Raw genomic sequence first — 15834 nt, forward strand, 5'->3', positions numbered from 1 at the left:
GTTTTAAAGCATGTGTGTGTGTATATGTATATATATATATAAACCTTTTATGTCACCAAGAAAGTTTATTGCTATCACTGTATCTCATAATACAACCAAGATTTGAATTAATAAAGCTAAACGTAAGGTCAGGAACAATTAAGAATTAGTAAGCAAACACTATTCCTATACAGTTAGGTAAACCAATCCACATGTCAATCACTTCCTTATTGAACCCATACTATGACTCACTTCCCACCCATTTCATAAGACATCGTGATATTCATAATAACATTGCATGGCAATCTAGCCCTGTTTTTCCCCCACCCCACCCGCACAAGCACATTTATAGAGATACTATTCCACCTCTTCTACTGGGCCATGCAAGTCCATAATATGGGAGCACAAATCATCCCTGACTTCTGTTGCTCGGGTGCATCTAGCTCCAGCAGCGGTAGGTGCACTTTATGACTGAGTGTACCAATTCAGCGGCCCTGTGACAGAGTGCAGGGAGTGAATAGATGAGCCTGCACTCTGATCGCTTAGAGGCTAATTAGTACCCAGGAGAAGCTGATTGGGATCAATGAACTCACTTGGCTCATCAGCCCAGGGCTGATACAAGGCACAGGAAGGACGTGCAAAGGGAAAAAAAGAGAGAAAGGGGAGATCAGAGGGACAGGGCTAGCTGGGGCTGATCACAGAGAGGGCTCAAACTAAGGAGACCTCTTCTCCCCTCAGGTCAGGACCTGAGAGGGTCTAAAGCTGCAGCTGGAAGCACTGGGTAAATAGGGGGGAGCATGGGGTACTGCGGTGATATTGGTGAAGGGGATGTGCACTGAAAGCATACCTAGAGGACTCTGTGCAGTTTTCGCAGATTAACATGAGCCAGTTGGGGTTTGCCTTCCCCAAAAGTTTATGGGGGGGACTTTATGTGTATGCATTCTACTTGTGTATTTGTTGAAACTTTGTGGAGCAGATTCCAGTGCAGGAGTTCTAAGAAAATGTGAGGTTTTTACCAATCTTAACCTTGAGCACAGGGTTAGAAAAAATTTAAGACAAGACCTGTAGGGCATGGGGTCTTCTACAGAGTCATGCTGTGTCTGGGCCCAAGAAGCTTTGCACAAGGTAAGACAGGTCTGAAGGATGCTAGTAAGTGCCCTAAGTCCAGTGGCTTGTATCATTAGGGAGAGATAAAGGTACCCTCTCCTTACAAAGTGGAGTGTGTGCAGACAATGAGTACATATTGCACTGGACCAGTACCTCCAGTGTAGATTATGCTCCAGTCTATTATGGTTATGGATGCAGATATAAACAGTTAAAATCGTGGCCTGTATTTTAACCATAACAAATGTATGCCGTGTTTTATATCTCCACTATGTCCACATCAACTACTTTTTCTTGACTGTCAAATAATATGAGACGTGTGGGCAAGATACTAGAAATTTTTGCAGCCAAGTAGAAGCGGCAAAATATCAAAAATATTCCCATTTATTAAGGATGCATGAAATCCTGCAGAACTCTAATTAAAAACCTAAATGCAATAGACAGTAATGCACTTCATTGTGTCTGGGTACTAAACATCTATAATTCATAAGATCACAGAGCCCTTAAAGATATCTTGGCACAAGAGAACAGAGTTTCTGGCTTAACTTTGGGATTTAAGGGGCTATCATCAAATCCACAAAATCAAGGAAATTCAAAAACTTTAATAAAGTTAATTTATTTTTTCTTTTAACAATTTTTTTATGATGGCCAGAGGCCTGGAGTAACTGTTTTCAGCTGCTATCTTCTGCCATGCTGTACTGTTACTTGTTTAACCATTTCCCTTCTGGAGGCAAAGTTTGTCAGTGATTGACAAAATGAAGTGATACTTCTGCTGCCACCCAGACAGAAACACAAGAAGAGACAAAGCAGAAGTTAAGGCTGAGACTTGACTATTCAGATAAAACTGAAACAACTGATTGATTTGTCACAGGACAAGAAGTATTGTTCGGTCAGTCTGTTTTCTTCATCTTTGAAAGATACTACATTAACTACATTCAGATTTAAAAGATTCTCTGAGAATACAAAACAACACCATTCACCATCTGTACCTCCGATATGAATTCAAATACCCTTATTCCTGAATTTTCCTTAATGGATGCAAGAAATTCATCTGCTGTAAGAAATAAAATGCTTCCATTTTGTTGTCTGTTTATTTATTTAGTTATTCTTTGTATTGCAGCAGTCCCTAGGAGCCCCAATTATGGACCAGTACCACATTGTGATGAGCACAATACAAACACAGAACAAAATGATGGTCCCTCTCCCATTGAACTTACTCGGACTAATCCTCCTTCACATGATGCAGTATTTGCAATTTTAAAATATCAACTCTTTCAAACTGGTACAAATAATACCTATTTTCATTTTTTCAATTTTTCCCCACACCCAAAATCAGTGACAAACCAATTAAAGTTTTGGGTTTTTTTTGTAGTTTCACACATTGCCACAATGTCATGTAACAAATGCCAGTTTAGGCAGTAACATGAATTTCCATAGTATTTCTATCACATTTATAATGTTTGTCCAAATTATCTTTTATATCTGGAGTCTGCCAAAATGTGTGCATTAAATTACCTCCCTAGTTTCCAGATATTCAGTACAAATCATCAACAAATATACCACATTTAAACAAGTATTCAGGAGTCCAGTAAGATCTCAATGTAATTCTGAACTGTTTAACTCTTTCGCAGTTCCTCTGTGTGAAATCTAAAACATTTGCTGATTGTCTGTAATAAAAACATAAAATCTAATCCATTTCCCCATTTCTCTGATACTTAAAAACACTAGTATCATAAAATAATCAAAGTAATATTGCCTTAATTTGAGACTAGATTTTAAAAGGGCTCTTTTTAATATCAAAAGAGCTGTAGGCAATGATTAAGGTAGGGTGACCAGATAGCAAGGGTGAAAAATCGGGATGAGGGTGGGGGGGTAATTGGCACCTATATAAGACAAAGTCCCCAATATCGGGACTGTCCCGATAAAATCAGGACATCTGGTCACCCTAGATTAAGGTGATCCATGTAGGTGTAATTTAAGTACTCTGGCATTGTGATAAATCTCAGTGGATTATTTAAATTATTTTGCAGAGCTCAAAAGTGGACTATCTGATATAAATCTCTCAGAACGGTTTCCATAGCTCTCTTCCCAATATACATATCTCCTTCAGTACTTACTTTGACAATCTTATACATAGATCAATTATAGAATAATTCTGGTGATATTAGCCATTTTATGTGACTTCATCCAAATGTCCCTAATGCACTGTATTGTTAGACTGGTCATCTTTTTCATGGGTGTAACTAGGCAGGTTTGAATGTGAAAAAGTTCCATTTCTAAAGCTTTTAGACATAGCAAGTTTAGAATAGCTTCAATAGACCCAAGAAGCAAAACAATTTATAATAGTCTGTTGGGAACATCAGAAAAGAAACCTAGGAATCCTTTATCACATTTTGTTTTGTGAATTTCTAATCTGTCAATTTTAGTAACTTGGTCTTTTACCCTCCTCAAGAAAGTTACCATATTTGAAATTGTTCTAAAGTAGGGTGCTGACGTGTCTGGTTTTTCATTGCACATTACAGGCTTGGTTTTGGGGAAACAATTAGTACAGAAAATATTCTTCTCTACCTTTCTCACTGTGTGTTGTACTGTACATAACAATGGGTCTCATTATATAACTATAGAAAATACAGTAATGAATTACACTATAGTTTAATATTTTTATATTTCATATAGCTTTTCTGCCAGCTAAAGTTATTGAGAAAAAGGATCTCTGAAATTAAAATTATATGTGCATGACTGATATAGTTATACAGTTGCAGTATTTTTATTGAGTTATAGTAAGAAGTGCAGGATAAATTCTCTTGTATATTGTAACAAGGACTGATTATCTGTTACTGTATTTTAGATATTAGTTATGAACCTCTACACCAGTATGACCGAGTACTGTAAGCATTTGCTGACACTAAGAATGCCATATTAATAAAGATTTTGGTGATTTGCCAAAATGGAAATACTTGACTGGTCTAGCTACCCACCATAACTGCTAAAATATCCACAGTTAACAAGTTAGCCCAGTAGTCCGGTTCCTCAACAGATATAATCTAGTTATCTGAAACACTCTAAAATGTCTGATTTAAGTTAATGGAGCTAACCTTGAGAGAAAGGCTGATGAAACTTGCAGCCAGGCGGGTAGGGGGTCAGGCTAAGCTGACTTTACACTTCCTTTGTGGCATCTCAATCCTTGGCTCCTCCAGAGGCTGGAGAGGTCATTACTACAACATAGACAGCCATTGGAGGCCTAAGATATGGCAGCATCCTCCAGACTGCCCTAAAGACCACAGCACTGCCTGGAATCTCCGGATTCGGTACGCTGCAGTCCCTGTTTCTATATACGTTTTTATACCATGCTCATGACCATAGTATCAGAGTGCCTTTCAGTAGTTTCAGTTTAATAATTGAGGCCAGATCTTTGGAGTCCCTTAGCCAATCAGAGATGGTAAAAAGTATTACTTCTAGATGCTGCTGTGTGAGAGCCTAGTGTCAGCAAGGAATCCAAGAGTACTCCTGAACTAGAGACTGAATTGAATTATTGTGAATTTGTTCCTTCAACCAATAGAGATTGCACCATGATTGGAAGCTCTTAAAAAGCCTCCCTCACCCCCCGATACACATCCCTCCCCCACCCCCAGCCATGCCTCTATCATGACTTCTACCCTAGGACTTGTGATGGGGTCCTGGGTCTGGAGTACTTGCACCAAGGGAATCCTCCCCTGTGCAGAACTGGAACTTCTATGGCCCCTTCAAGCCACTCCAGCCCTTTTTCCTGGCATGAAGGGACTCCAGCCAATTTTCTAATCTAATTCTGCTGCCATTGAAGTTAGTGGAAAAACACACCTTGACTTTGGAGGGATTAGGGTCCAACATGTATAGACCTAGCTGCCTTTCCCCTCACCCTCACCCCTCCAAAGAGCTACATACTTTGCTGCTGACTCTCAGAAGCTCTGACAGCCTCACTGATTAAGAAGTAATGCTGTCCCCACTAAAGCCTCCTCCTCCCCCGGCTCCCTCGGTAACAGTCTCATAATGGAGAAACTGACATTATCAGTCTGATACACCCACTCTCTCCAAAACTGCACTTCCCATCTTCCCTAATCCTTCTACCCTGCCTGCCTACTCATTCTTTTTCCTGCTAAATTATATTCTTTTTTCTCCTAATTGTCCTCAATCTACATCCTTTCCTCATTGTCCCCACTGCTAAAAGCCTTGTCACTGCTAAAAACCAATCCATCACCTTGTAACTATCTCTTTTCTTCCTTCATTTACAGTCTCCTCCCCCCTTCACTAACCATATGACCTTTTCCCTTGGTTCCCTCCTTTGGGTCTCACACTGTTTACTGCATCAGGTAGGGTTGCCAATTTTGGTTGGATGTATTCCTGGAGATTTAATCACATGACATAATCTTTAATTAAAGATTAATCTTTAATTCCTGCAGACTCCAGGCCAATCCTTGAGGGTTGGCAAGCCTATCTTCAGGTTCAAACTTACCATACTCACCTACATGATCCTATACAATGCCTCCCACTCTAACTCTGTGCATTTCTTCCAGTTCTTGTGTTCTTCCCACCCCTTTCTTCATTTCCTATTCCAGATACCTGACTTTAGCTTATTTCATTCTGCCCCCGTGTGTGAGACTCTCTCCTTGTTCTCAAGCACTCACTTTCCTTCATAGCCCTACTTAAATTCACCTGTTCAAGCAGTCCCTTCTCCCTTCCCATCATTAATAAACTGCAAAACTCCCTTCTCCTGAACTGTTGTCCAGTATTGGTTTTGCTTTTCTTATATAAATTGTAAGTTCTTCTGGTGTGGGAATGATAAGTTATGAAGACTTAAGACTATGTAGCCTGGTAATTATGGGAATGATTATGGAGAGTATGTTTCCACAGGCTGCTGAAGGCCACCTCTACTTTGAACAGGATAGGATATGTTAAAGGGCTTTCAGTCCATTTATGTTCCTCAAGTTTAGCCTCAGATAATAAAATATTTGTGATTTTCTTTGCTTTGGTTCAAATAAAGGTGTTACCACCTATCTATTAAGTTGTAAACGTTGGGGTTTACATATTTGTATACCTAATATTTATGATTGAGATCCCCACCTTCAAAATAGAACTTCTAAATATTTCCTAAAATATATATCCTTTTAAAATGTAGTTTAGCTTTTCACAGGTGGCTGATTTAGAAATCATTTAAAGGTATGTAAAAAAGTCAAGATGGCTGCTTCTTTGTACTTATATTAATTTATTTTAGAAGTAATATAATTGTTTTTGTTAATGTAAAACGTACACAAGAGATTCTGTTTCTTTTATTACATGACTAAAAGGTGAATAACTGCTTCAAGGAATGAACAAGCCAGATCTGACCTCTGATTTTAACTTATTCTTGTCGTCTAGACCCAGCTGTGCGCCTGGCGTTGTTCAGAAACAATGAAAATAAACATCCCCCTGTGAAACCACCAAGGAAGAGACAGCCAGCAAAAGAGACAGCCAGCAGTTACTTTGAAGGTATGAACAGGAGTTTCCCTTTATATTTATATATGTATTTTGCAATGTCTTTGTGCAATTCTTTCTGAGTTATGAAAAAACATGCAGAAGTAAGAGAAGGCTCCAAGTGTGTGTGGACAACTCAAATGACGTGATGAAACATTTCAGTTTTAATACATTTTTTTTCCAGTGATTAATTTGTAATGTGCACTGTAGGCCTGACCCAAAGCTCATTGAAATCAATGGGAATTTTTCTGTTGACTTCAGTGAGCTTTGTATCAGGCACTAAATACTTTTAAATTGGGGGAGTTGTTTTAAGTGACATGCTTGAAGCTACATGCAGAGAAGGGAGGTGAAACCAATGTGCCCTCTAATTTTTTACATCCATGTGCGGAATTAATTTTGTTATGTGCACCAATATGGAGATGATGTGTGGCAGGGGTGGCGCTGAGGGTTTTGGAGTGTGGGAGGGGGCTCAGGGCTGGAGCACAGGGTTGGAGTGCAGGGGGGATGAGGGCTCTGGGGTGAGGCTGGGTATGACGAGTTTGGAGTGCGGGAGGGGGCTCAGGACTGGGGCACAGGGTTGGTGTGGGGGGGTGTGGGCTCTAGCTGGGGGTGAGGATTCTGGGATGGGGCCAGTGATGAGGGGTTCCGGGTGCAGGAGGGGGCTCAAGGCTGGGGCAGAGGGTTGGATGTGGGGGGGAGAGGGCTGAGGGCTCTGGCTGGGGGTGCAGGCTCTGTAGTGGGGAATAGGGGTTTGGGGTGCAGGCTGCCATGGGGCTGTGGCAGGGAGAGAGGACTCCCCCAAGCCCTCTATCACCTCAGTAGCCAGGGGCCGGGGGAGAGGCGCCTCTCCCCGGCCGCAGCAGCTCTGGGGCTGGGACTGGGGGAGAGGCGCCTCTCCCCGCCTGCACAGCCCTTGATAGCTTGCTGTGCAGCCACGCAGCTGCGTAGCTTAGAGGGGACTCAGTGAAAGACCCTTTCAACAAAATGGGGAGCTGCTCACATGCTGTGGGATTGGAGGTGGAGCTGTATGACACCAGCTGCTACAGATTTAATAAAATATTTTACACAAGCAACAAAGCACTGTACAGAGAAAATACAAAGCAGTAGCATAGAATACTATGAATGGTAGTAACCAGAGAAATAATATAGCTTAGGCCTTGTGTACACCCTTATTTATTTCAGACACAGTACTTTTTTCTTACCTATTTAAATGCACAAAATAACCCCATTTCTAATCTCATTTCGTTTCTTGATTATTATTTTTTTTCAAGTTACCCATTCCTGAAGACAATGGACCTTTTTTTATTTTTACAAACTGTTCTGTGAATTCAAAAGAAGAATATGATAAAATCTTTAAATGAAAAAAAAAAAAAAAAAAAAACATTTTTTTCTCCATGCTCATACAATTCAAACATTGTCTTGAACATTCAAAAAGAATTCACCTTTGGGCTGAGGGTATACATGAGAAATGTCAACAGAACATATAAAAGTTATAGATTGGGCTTTTCAAATGCCCTCAGCGTTTGTTCAATTCTGCTACTATTGAAGTCAGTGGTAATACTCCAATTGTCTTCACTGGAAGCAGAGTTAGGCCACTACCGGGCACTTCTCCTGTCATTCACAGCTATTCCCCTCTGATCAGTGACTTGGCTGGTTATTTTTCCAGCAAACTCTCACAGGCACTGCATGCTATTAGTGACTGTTCCTTCTCTGAGGGGGTTCTGGTTAGACTGAGAATGCTGCCACATTGCTTCATTTTGATCAAGTGTGAGGAAAGCATCTCTAGTGCACATAAGATGGCTTCAAATGGGCTTGCCAGAAGGCATTAAGTTGGGGTTGGGAATTAGGGTCAAGAGCACACCTGAGAACAGCTGCTGGTGCTGTTGTGATACTACCAGGACAACTTCGGAGCTTTCTGTGCCTCAGTTTGACCCCCACAGAACAAAGAGCTTGCATGAGAGTTTCACTGAGTTGGGCTGGAACAGGACCTGTGCAGATTGTTGCTTGTCTCCCATCTCACAAGCACCAGGCCAATGTCTTCCCTTCCTGCCCTTTTGACCATGCCTTTTCTTGCCTTGAGCAGATCTCCTTGAATCTTTTTTATGGTAGGAGTTCCCACTCTCTGCCAACAAGCTCTGTAGAGATACCAGGTAGATACAAGGTGGGTAAGGTAATATCTTTTATTGGACCAACTTCTGTTCAAGCCCTGCAGACATTGTCCCCCAGAGCAGGAGGAGGAACGAACCAATCAGCTGACTGGTAGGAATCAACTTCAACCATACAACCCATTTTCCCTCCACAGCCAGCCAGCTTGCCTGCCAGTCAGTGCTCTGGTGGAGGATTTGAATCCCAACCCCTCTCCTTTAGAACCCACTAAAGAGAGATCTCAAAGAAGAGGGTATCTACATTCTAAATATTCCTGCTTTAATGTGGGAGGTGGGGAGGAGAAATTATAACATCAATAGCAAGAACACATGTTATCTGTTAAATAAGGGGATTGCTACTTTTGAAAGGGGATGCCCTAGGAAGTGAAACAATTAGACCATTTTTAGCTTTTTAAACTGGAACACATCACAGTAGAGAACATCTAGAAGGATTTAAGTTGTCAAATGTATGGTATGTCTCTTGAGTCTTCTCTGTTCTTTTTGGTTGTAATTATGGATTATGGTTAACAGTATTTAAAATAAACCTAATGCAAAAAAGAAACACTGCATAGAAGGAAAACAAGTGGTAGAAAAAATAATATATATAAAAGCTTATATCTGAGTCCTATGTATACAGTATTAACCAGTATTGATGATTATTTAAACCACTGGTATCATATTTGTATTTTACGTTCTATCCTTGGGTTGGTTAAATTTGTTTCAACTTTAAATATATCAGGTATTTCATTTTTTCATTGTTATTTTAAAATATTTATTGTTCTAAGGATTAATGGATGCCAAGCATTTGTAGGAAGGGAAGAATATAGCAAACTTTTTGTCTGGTAACAAGTTCACTGGATGGAAGGAAAAAACTTGCACTTAAATAAGATCAACAATCTGGTGAACTAATTAAAGCAAATCAATTCTGTCTGAGTTAAGGATGACATTTTGTCATAATTCACCTTTTTTTCCTACATAGTTCAGAAGTCTCAGAATGTTGTATGCTGTTGTGTGACATAGATCTAAACACAATGGGGGAATTAGGCTAGATTGGCATCTGTAATACTCAACTTCCTTGGTTTAAGTAAGACCAATATTTTAATTTGAACGGGATTTTTTAAAATCATTATGTTTTAATACTACATAAAAAGTATAACATTCCCTTCTCCCACATCTTGAGTTGACAACTTATTGAACTTATGGCTTTTTAGAAACTCACTGAAACTTCATGGAAAATAGCACTTTTCTTGCTGACAATTCTCTTACTGGCTCATGTATTTTCTTTCTACCTTCATTCATTTTTTATTACAGATTATTGTATAAATCCAAAAGCTTTGGTTTTGAGACCTCCTGGTCCTGCTTATTCCTCATTTGAAATTGGAATTTCATTTCCGGCATCACACTAATTGTACTTGTAAAAGCAAGAGTGATGCCACAGATTTACCATACTGTGGTATCGCCAAAAAGAGCAAATGAGCTCTGCAGAAGAAAACCCATTTTTTATGCAAATCATTCTATAACAAAACTGTAGAGGAAAGTGAGGCATCTGAATAACTTCGATCATGTGCATAACTTTAATCACATGGGACTACTCGTGTGAGCAAAACCTGACACATGCTCCTTAAGTGCTTTATAGGACTGGGGCCTTTGTGAACAGGAATATCTAAAAATATATTTTTTTAAAGTTTGCCATAAGATATCAAATCTTCATGAAATGTCAGTGAATCCACTACTGATCCTCCATTGACTTTATAATAGGCCTAAAGGAGAAATTGTTGTTAGTTAATATTTACAGCACAGTAGCATGCAGAAGCCCCAATCAGAAACAGACCCCTTTGTGTTAGGTGTTGCCTAAATAACATATGGAGACTTGATCTCCATTTTGAAGAGTTTCCTATCTAAGAAGGTAAGTGATATGTAAAAGGGGTGGGAGGAGGGATATATACATGCACCAAAATAATTTTTGTAACTTGTCAATACATCTTAAGGCTACAAAACCTTCCTAAATATTGACATTGTAAATGGCACTGATGGGCCAATGTTAGCACTTAGTAAAATTTTAATACATTTTAAATACACACACAATAACCTGCTTTTTTTCTTCTCTTGGGAAATTAGGGCCTGATCCAAAACCCATTGAAGTAATCTGAAAGACATGTTCTCTGATTTCCAGTGATCTGTTAGCCGCTCATATGTAGGGTGACCAGATGTCCCTATAAAATTGGGACAGTCCCGATATTTGAGGCTTTGTCTTATATAGGCGTCTATTACCCCTCACCCCCTGTCCCGATTTTTCACATTTGCTATCTGGTCACCCTACTCATATGCATCAAATATGTTGGACTGGATCCTCTGGTCCAGCTGAGTTCTGCTTAGATCAGGATTAGAAGAGGGAGGGGTTAGATGGCTTTAAGCTAGAGCTGGTTAAATTCTTTGTCAAATTTTGATTTCAATTGACAAATGAAAAATTCTGTGAAACTATTTTTGTTTTTTTTCTCAATTAAAAAAATCAAATTATTTTCATGATTTTTAGACCAGCTCTACTATAAACCACTTTTATATCTACTCCTTCATCCTGGGGCTGCCTAGGGACGTCCAATTCCTGGTCTCGTTTAGAGTAGTCTGTGGCCTTTTGGATCCAAAGAGTTGATCTGACAGATACAAAATGCTGGTGTTCTCTGTCTCCTTCTTCTTGTAAAACTCCTGTAAATCATGAACTAGAGTGTGGCATAATCCCTCTCTGCCACATCTGTGCCATGATTCCACTTATGAAAATTCCCACACAGTCAATTCCACTGGCATCATGGCTGATATTACTCTGTTCTAGCAGCACAAAACTGCCGTAGGGGGTGTAAGTGTCTGGCCCACTTGGAATATAAGCTTTGAAGCACTTCAGATCATCCTAGCCACCTGATAGTGAATGCAGTCCAGCTACCCATATGATTGGTGAGCCATGTTCATCACTTCTCTTAGGTGGGGAATCAGCTGTGCAAGATGGAGAAACAGAATGGATCTGTTAGGAAGTCAGTAATCCTATTGAACATTTTCAATGTCTGGATCCACTTCTCTGGCTACCACTCAGAAGTTCAGGCACTATACTCTGATGCCTTTATTAAGATTTACTCGCAATTGGCGACCTACTGACACAGAAGTACATCCATCAGCGTACATCTTAGTGCACATGCACTCTCTGTATAGTCTTCAGATTCAGTGAAAATAACTCATTTAGGTGGCTTCGCTCCTGAGTGTGCACAGTGTTCAGTGTCACGAGGTTAATCTCTATTAGTCATATTGTTTTATATTGTTAGTTGTAGCCAGCAGGTTGGAAATTTCTTAATAAGCCTGAGTATCTAATTAGTAATACTGTGTCCTCTGTCATCTTATGATCATTGATCACTAAATTATAGAAAGCATAATAAGAAATATAGAAAGCATAATAAGTATTAAGGACAGTTTTTCATAAATATTCATTTGAAAACTAACAGGTTCTACTTTAATTAAAAACTGACTGATAAAAGACAAATGTATTAATTTCTCTATACATTGCAAATGAAAATAAAAGTTGTTTTCAGATAGCATTAACCAAAAATTAGAAGAAAGATGATTGTATGGTTACAGCACAGGACTGGGATTCAGGAAAGCAGGTATGAAATCCTGACCCTTGTGAAATGAATAGCTAAACTCCTGTTGTCTTCAGTGGGTCCAGGATTTCATACATCCTGGCTGTGATACAGACAACTTGTATGACTTTAGGTATGTCTCTTAAAATACGTCTGTGCCTCAACTTTCTCATAACTCATATTTGTAAAGCACATCTACATCCACAGACAGAAGGTGTTACTTAAGTGCAAAATGTTGTTATACTGTATTTATTATTACTAGGCTTAACTTAAACCCATGAAAACTGAGACTTAAGACTGCCGCTTTGTCTTTAAATTTCTTTGCTAAACTAGGCCAAATACATCTGGTAATTTAGGATTCCCTTTTTTGGTTAATTTAAGTACGCATTTTGAAAATGTTTTTACATAAACATGTTTAACATATGTAATTTCTTACATTGTAGTAATGAAAGGAAATACATTGGAAAATATAAGTATGTAGTAAGTAAATAGCATTTACTTATTGATTCAAATTACTAGTGGTTGTCTGGATATAATATCTTCAGATGAAAGCTGATAGAAGTGTCATTGAGATTGAGATATTTTCAGTAACCTTTACTAGTGCTATGAAACAGATAAGCTTTCATTATATCAGGATGTGTATGTCATTCAAAAGGTAGATAAGAATATTATGAAAGGTAGCTAATACTCATGGGTATTAACTGTTTTCAGGCTTTAATAACTTTACCATTTTCAATTAAAGCATATAAAAGGCCTTAGTTCCCAGAAAGCACAAATTGTTTGTATGCATCCAATTTCTAAAATTGTCATCTTTTATTTAGATCTGGTCTAAAAAAACATCAGTAACCATGCTGCAAAATTAATGCTCTATAATTTAACAAATGTTTTGCCATGTTTACAGTAAAAATATAATAATCTCTCCCAGGCACTGTACTTGTATGGCAGACTATGGAAGCAATATCTGATCCTTATAGTATTGCACTGGTGAAAGTGACAGAATAATGCATTTCCAAAAAGCCTAAGATCTATCTTGAGATGTAATAAAATACATTAAAAAAACCTGTAGTGTGGAAGGGAGTCTGTCTTTTCAAATCATAGTTCTGTAGCATTGTTTCTCATTATCTAGTGTGAGCTCACACAACAGAGCTCTGCACATTGAAATATTTTCTCATTTTAAGGAATTAATGGCTCTCCACCAGCCCTTTAACATGTAAAATGAGTAGGTTACTTGTGTCCAGTACATCCAGAAAGAGCCAGGATAAAATAAACATAAGGAGTTGGATATCTTGGAAAAAATCTGTCATGGGTTTGGGTTAATCATCTCCAGAAGAAATCAACTTGATGCCTGAAATGTAAGACTTCTTGGAGAACGCAGTAAAGCCTGAGGCAGTGTTGATCTGAAGGAGTGCTCTCCATGGGTCAGAGCTGCTCTGCTGGCAGAGTGCAAACCCAGTTCACAACAGCGGCCCGCTGAAAAGTTGCAAAAGACTGCAGGGGCCTTACAGTGCACGCACTCGAGCTTCAGTTACATAGTTTTAGTGGCCCAGTTTCTTATTATGAAATAAAACTTTAAAATGAAATCTGTGCCTAATTTGCCAGTCTTCTGTCCATCAGTGATAACATGGGCATTTTCAGTGATCTTGGAATAAACCAATCTTGAAATTGCTACACAAGCTTAAAAATAAATAAATAAAACATCTTTTGTGAGATGAGCAATGCAGTATGCATTGGCCTTTGAATATTTAGAAAGTGAATTCTGTGTTTTATGTTCAGAAGTCTATTTTAAACAGTAAGGTTGGCATTTGCCTGAAATTCCAGCTCTTTAAGTACCAGCCATGGAGATACTACAGCTCGATACCCTGTTGCCTAACCGTGGTTCTGGTCTTCCAAATTCCATTGTGTTAACCCCACAGGATTCTGAACTTGGCGGAATGTTCCACCCGTTTGTGCACTGTCCTGTCTCCTCATTTCCTACCTCCTCCCATTTGAAGATTGTGGTCATTTGTAATGATATTAGGTGGACCACAGTAAGCAGCTTGTGAGGCTATCTGACTTTAATATGTTCTCCAATCTTCTATGCCAACAAATTTTGATGTCAAACTGCCACAATCACCTTTTAAGGCCCCAAGCTATTATAAAACAATGTTAAAGCTTTGACACCTAGGTATTCACACCTGGCTCTATGGCAATTTACCTGGTTTTGAGGGGACTGGGGAGGGGGACTTTACATTTAAAAACAATAGATCTAGGTCTTCCTGCTTCTTAAATTAATGACTGACTAATGTGGACTTCATTGGGTGGAAGAAGCTTAGGCCTCATAATTTCTGCAGTCACTGAGGGCAATTTTTTTTATCATTCTTGAATAAGATAGCTGAACAGTAATTTACAGCATCTGAAGTTTCCTTTAATTTAGCTTCTGTGACCTGGAACTGGGTAACATAAAACTAATATTTCTGCCTCGCAACCAATTTATAGATGAATAAATTGAGTGCAGAGTCAAAATCCACAGCTTTTTACACTGCATAAGGCAATCATTTTGGATGAATAGACTCCTGAGTACTAAAGCATTTCAAATCCTTTTTCATCTGACCATTCAGTGACCTGATAACTATTTCCTGTCCCTAAGTAAGGTTGTGACCCAGGTCTTTGAGTGCAAAAGACAGATAATTTTAGCAACCAGTTAAATCCAAATGGGTTTGGTTGGAGGGGCTAAGGGAGAGTAAATTTGGCTAAATTCCTCTTTCAGTAAAGGTTTACAACATTTGAACTTAAGTCTAATTAAAAATAATCATTGAATTTGTTGCCATGTACTTGGATGACATACATCCATACTATTTTTTTTTTAAAACAACATGCCAATGCAGAAGTTCTACTTTTACTTTCCAGAAAGTCACTAAACACAAATAGGTTATCTTACTTAGTTTTGGATTGCTAAATATTTTAAACATTTAACTCATTTAGATATGCAAATAACCTTTTACAAAGGTTAAACAGAGCATTTAAGTATACACTGCATATTCAAGGATCCTCAAGTGCCGCATTATATGATAGTTCATGTCACGAAAATAAGTTAGGAGTGTGCAGAGTTATGAATCTGGGTGAACAAATGAATTCTTAGAAACAATTCCTGCATGCAACTCTTATAACAGATGGCAACATGATACATTTTAAATCCACAACAGAGAAAATAAAACATTCTATAAATGTATATGTTATTATAGGAATGCCTCTAATCATCTATCTTAACTGGTCAAATACCTTTAGGAGGTTGGATTAGGACAAGAAAGACCTTTACAAGGTCATTTTGTTGAACTGAAAATGTAATTGACTGACATCGCTTATGAAGAAATTATTGGTTTTCTATTCTGTGCATGGGACCTACAGTGTTATGAAGGATTAATTGTCTTAATGAGGTCAGAGATCTACAGCGTTCCAAAAAAGTTGTTTCCTTGTGACAACATTTTTAATATTGAACACACATTTTTGGTTGTTTTTTTCTT

General features: G+C 38.6%; 1 protein-coding gene across 1 annotated transcript in view; it reads left to right on the plus strand.

Moving 5' to 3' along the window:
* LRRIQ1 (leucine rich repeats and IQ motif containing 1) overlaps positions 1 to 15834 on the plus strand; it is a 159128-nt gene that overhangs the window by 94138 nt on the left and 49156 nt on the right. The window contains exon 22 of the mRNA XM_065423814.1: positions 6475 to 6585. Coding sequence (XP_065279886.1) covers positions 6475 to 6585 — 111 coding nt within the window. The remainder of the gene's footprint in view (positions 1 to 6474; positions 6586 to 15834) is intronic.

The sequence above is a fragment of the Emys orbicularis genome, chromosome 1 (assembly GCF_028017835.1).
Source record: "Emys orbicularis isolate rEmyOrb1 chromosome 1, rEmyOrb1.hap1, whole genome shotgun sequence".
Lineage (NCBI taxonomy): Eukaryota > Metazoa > Chordata > Testudines > Emydidae > Emys > Emys orbicularis.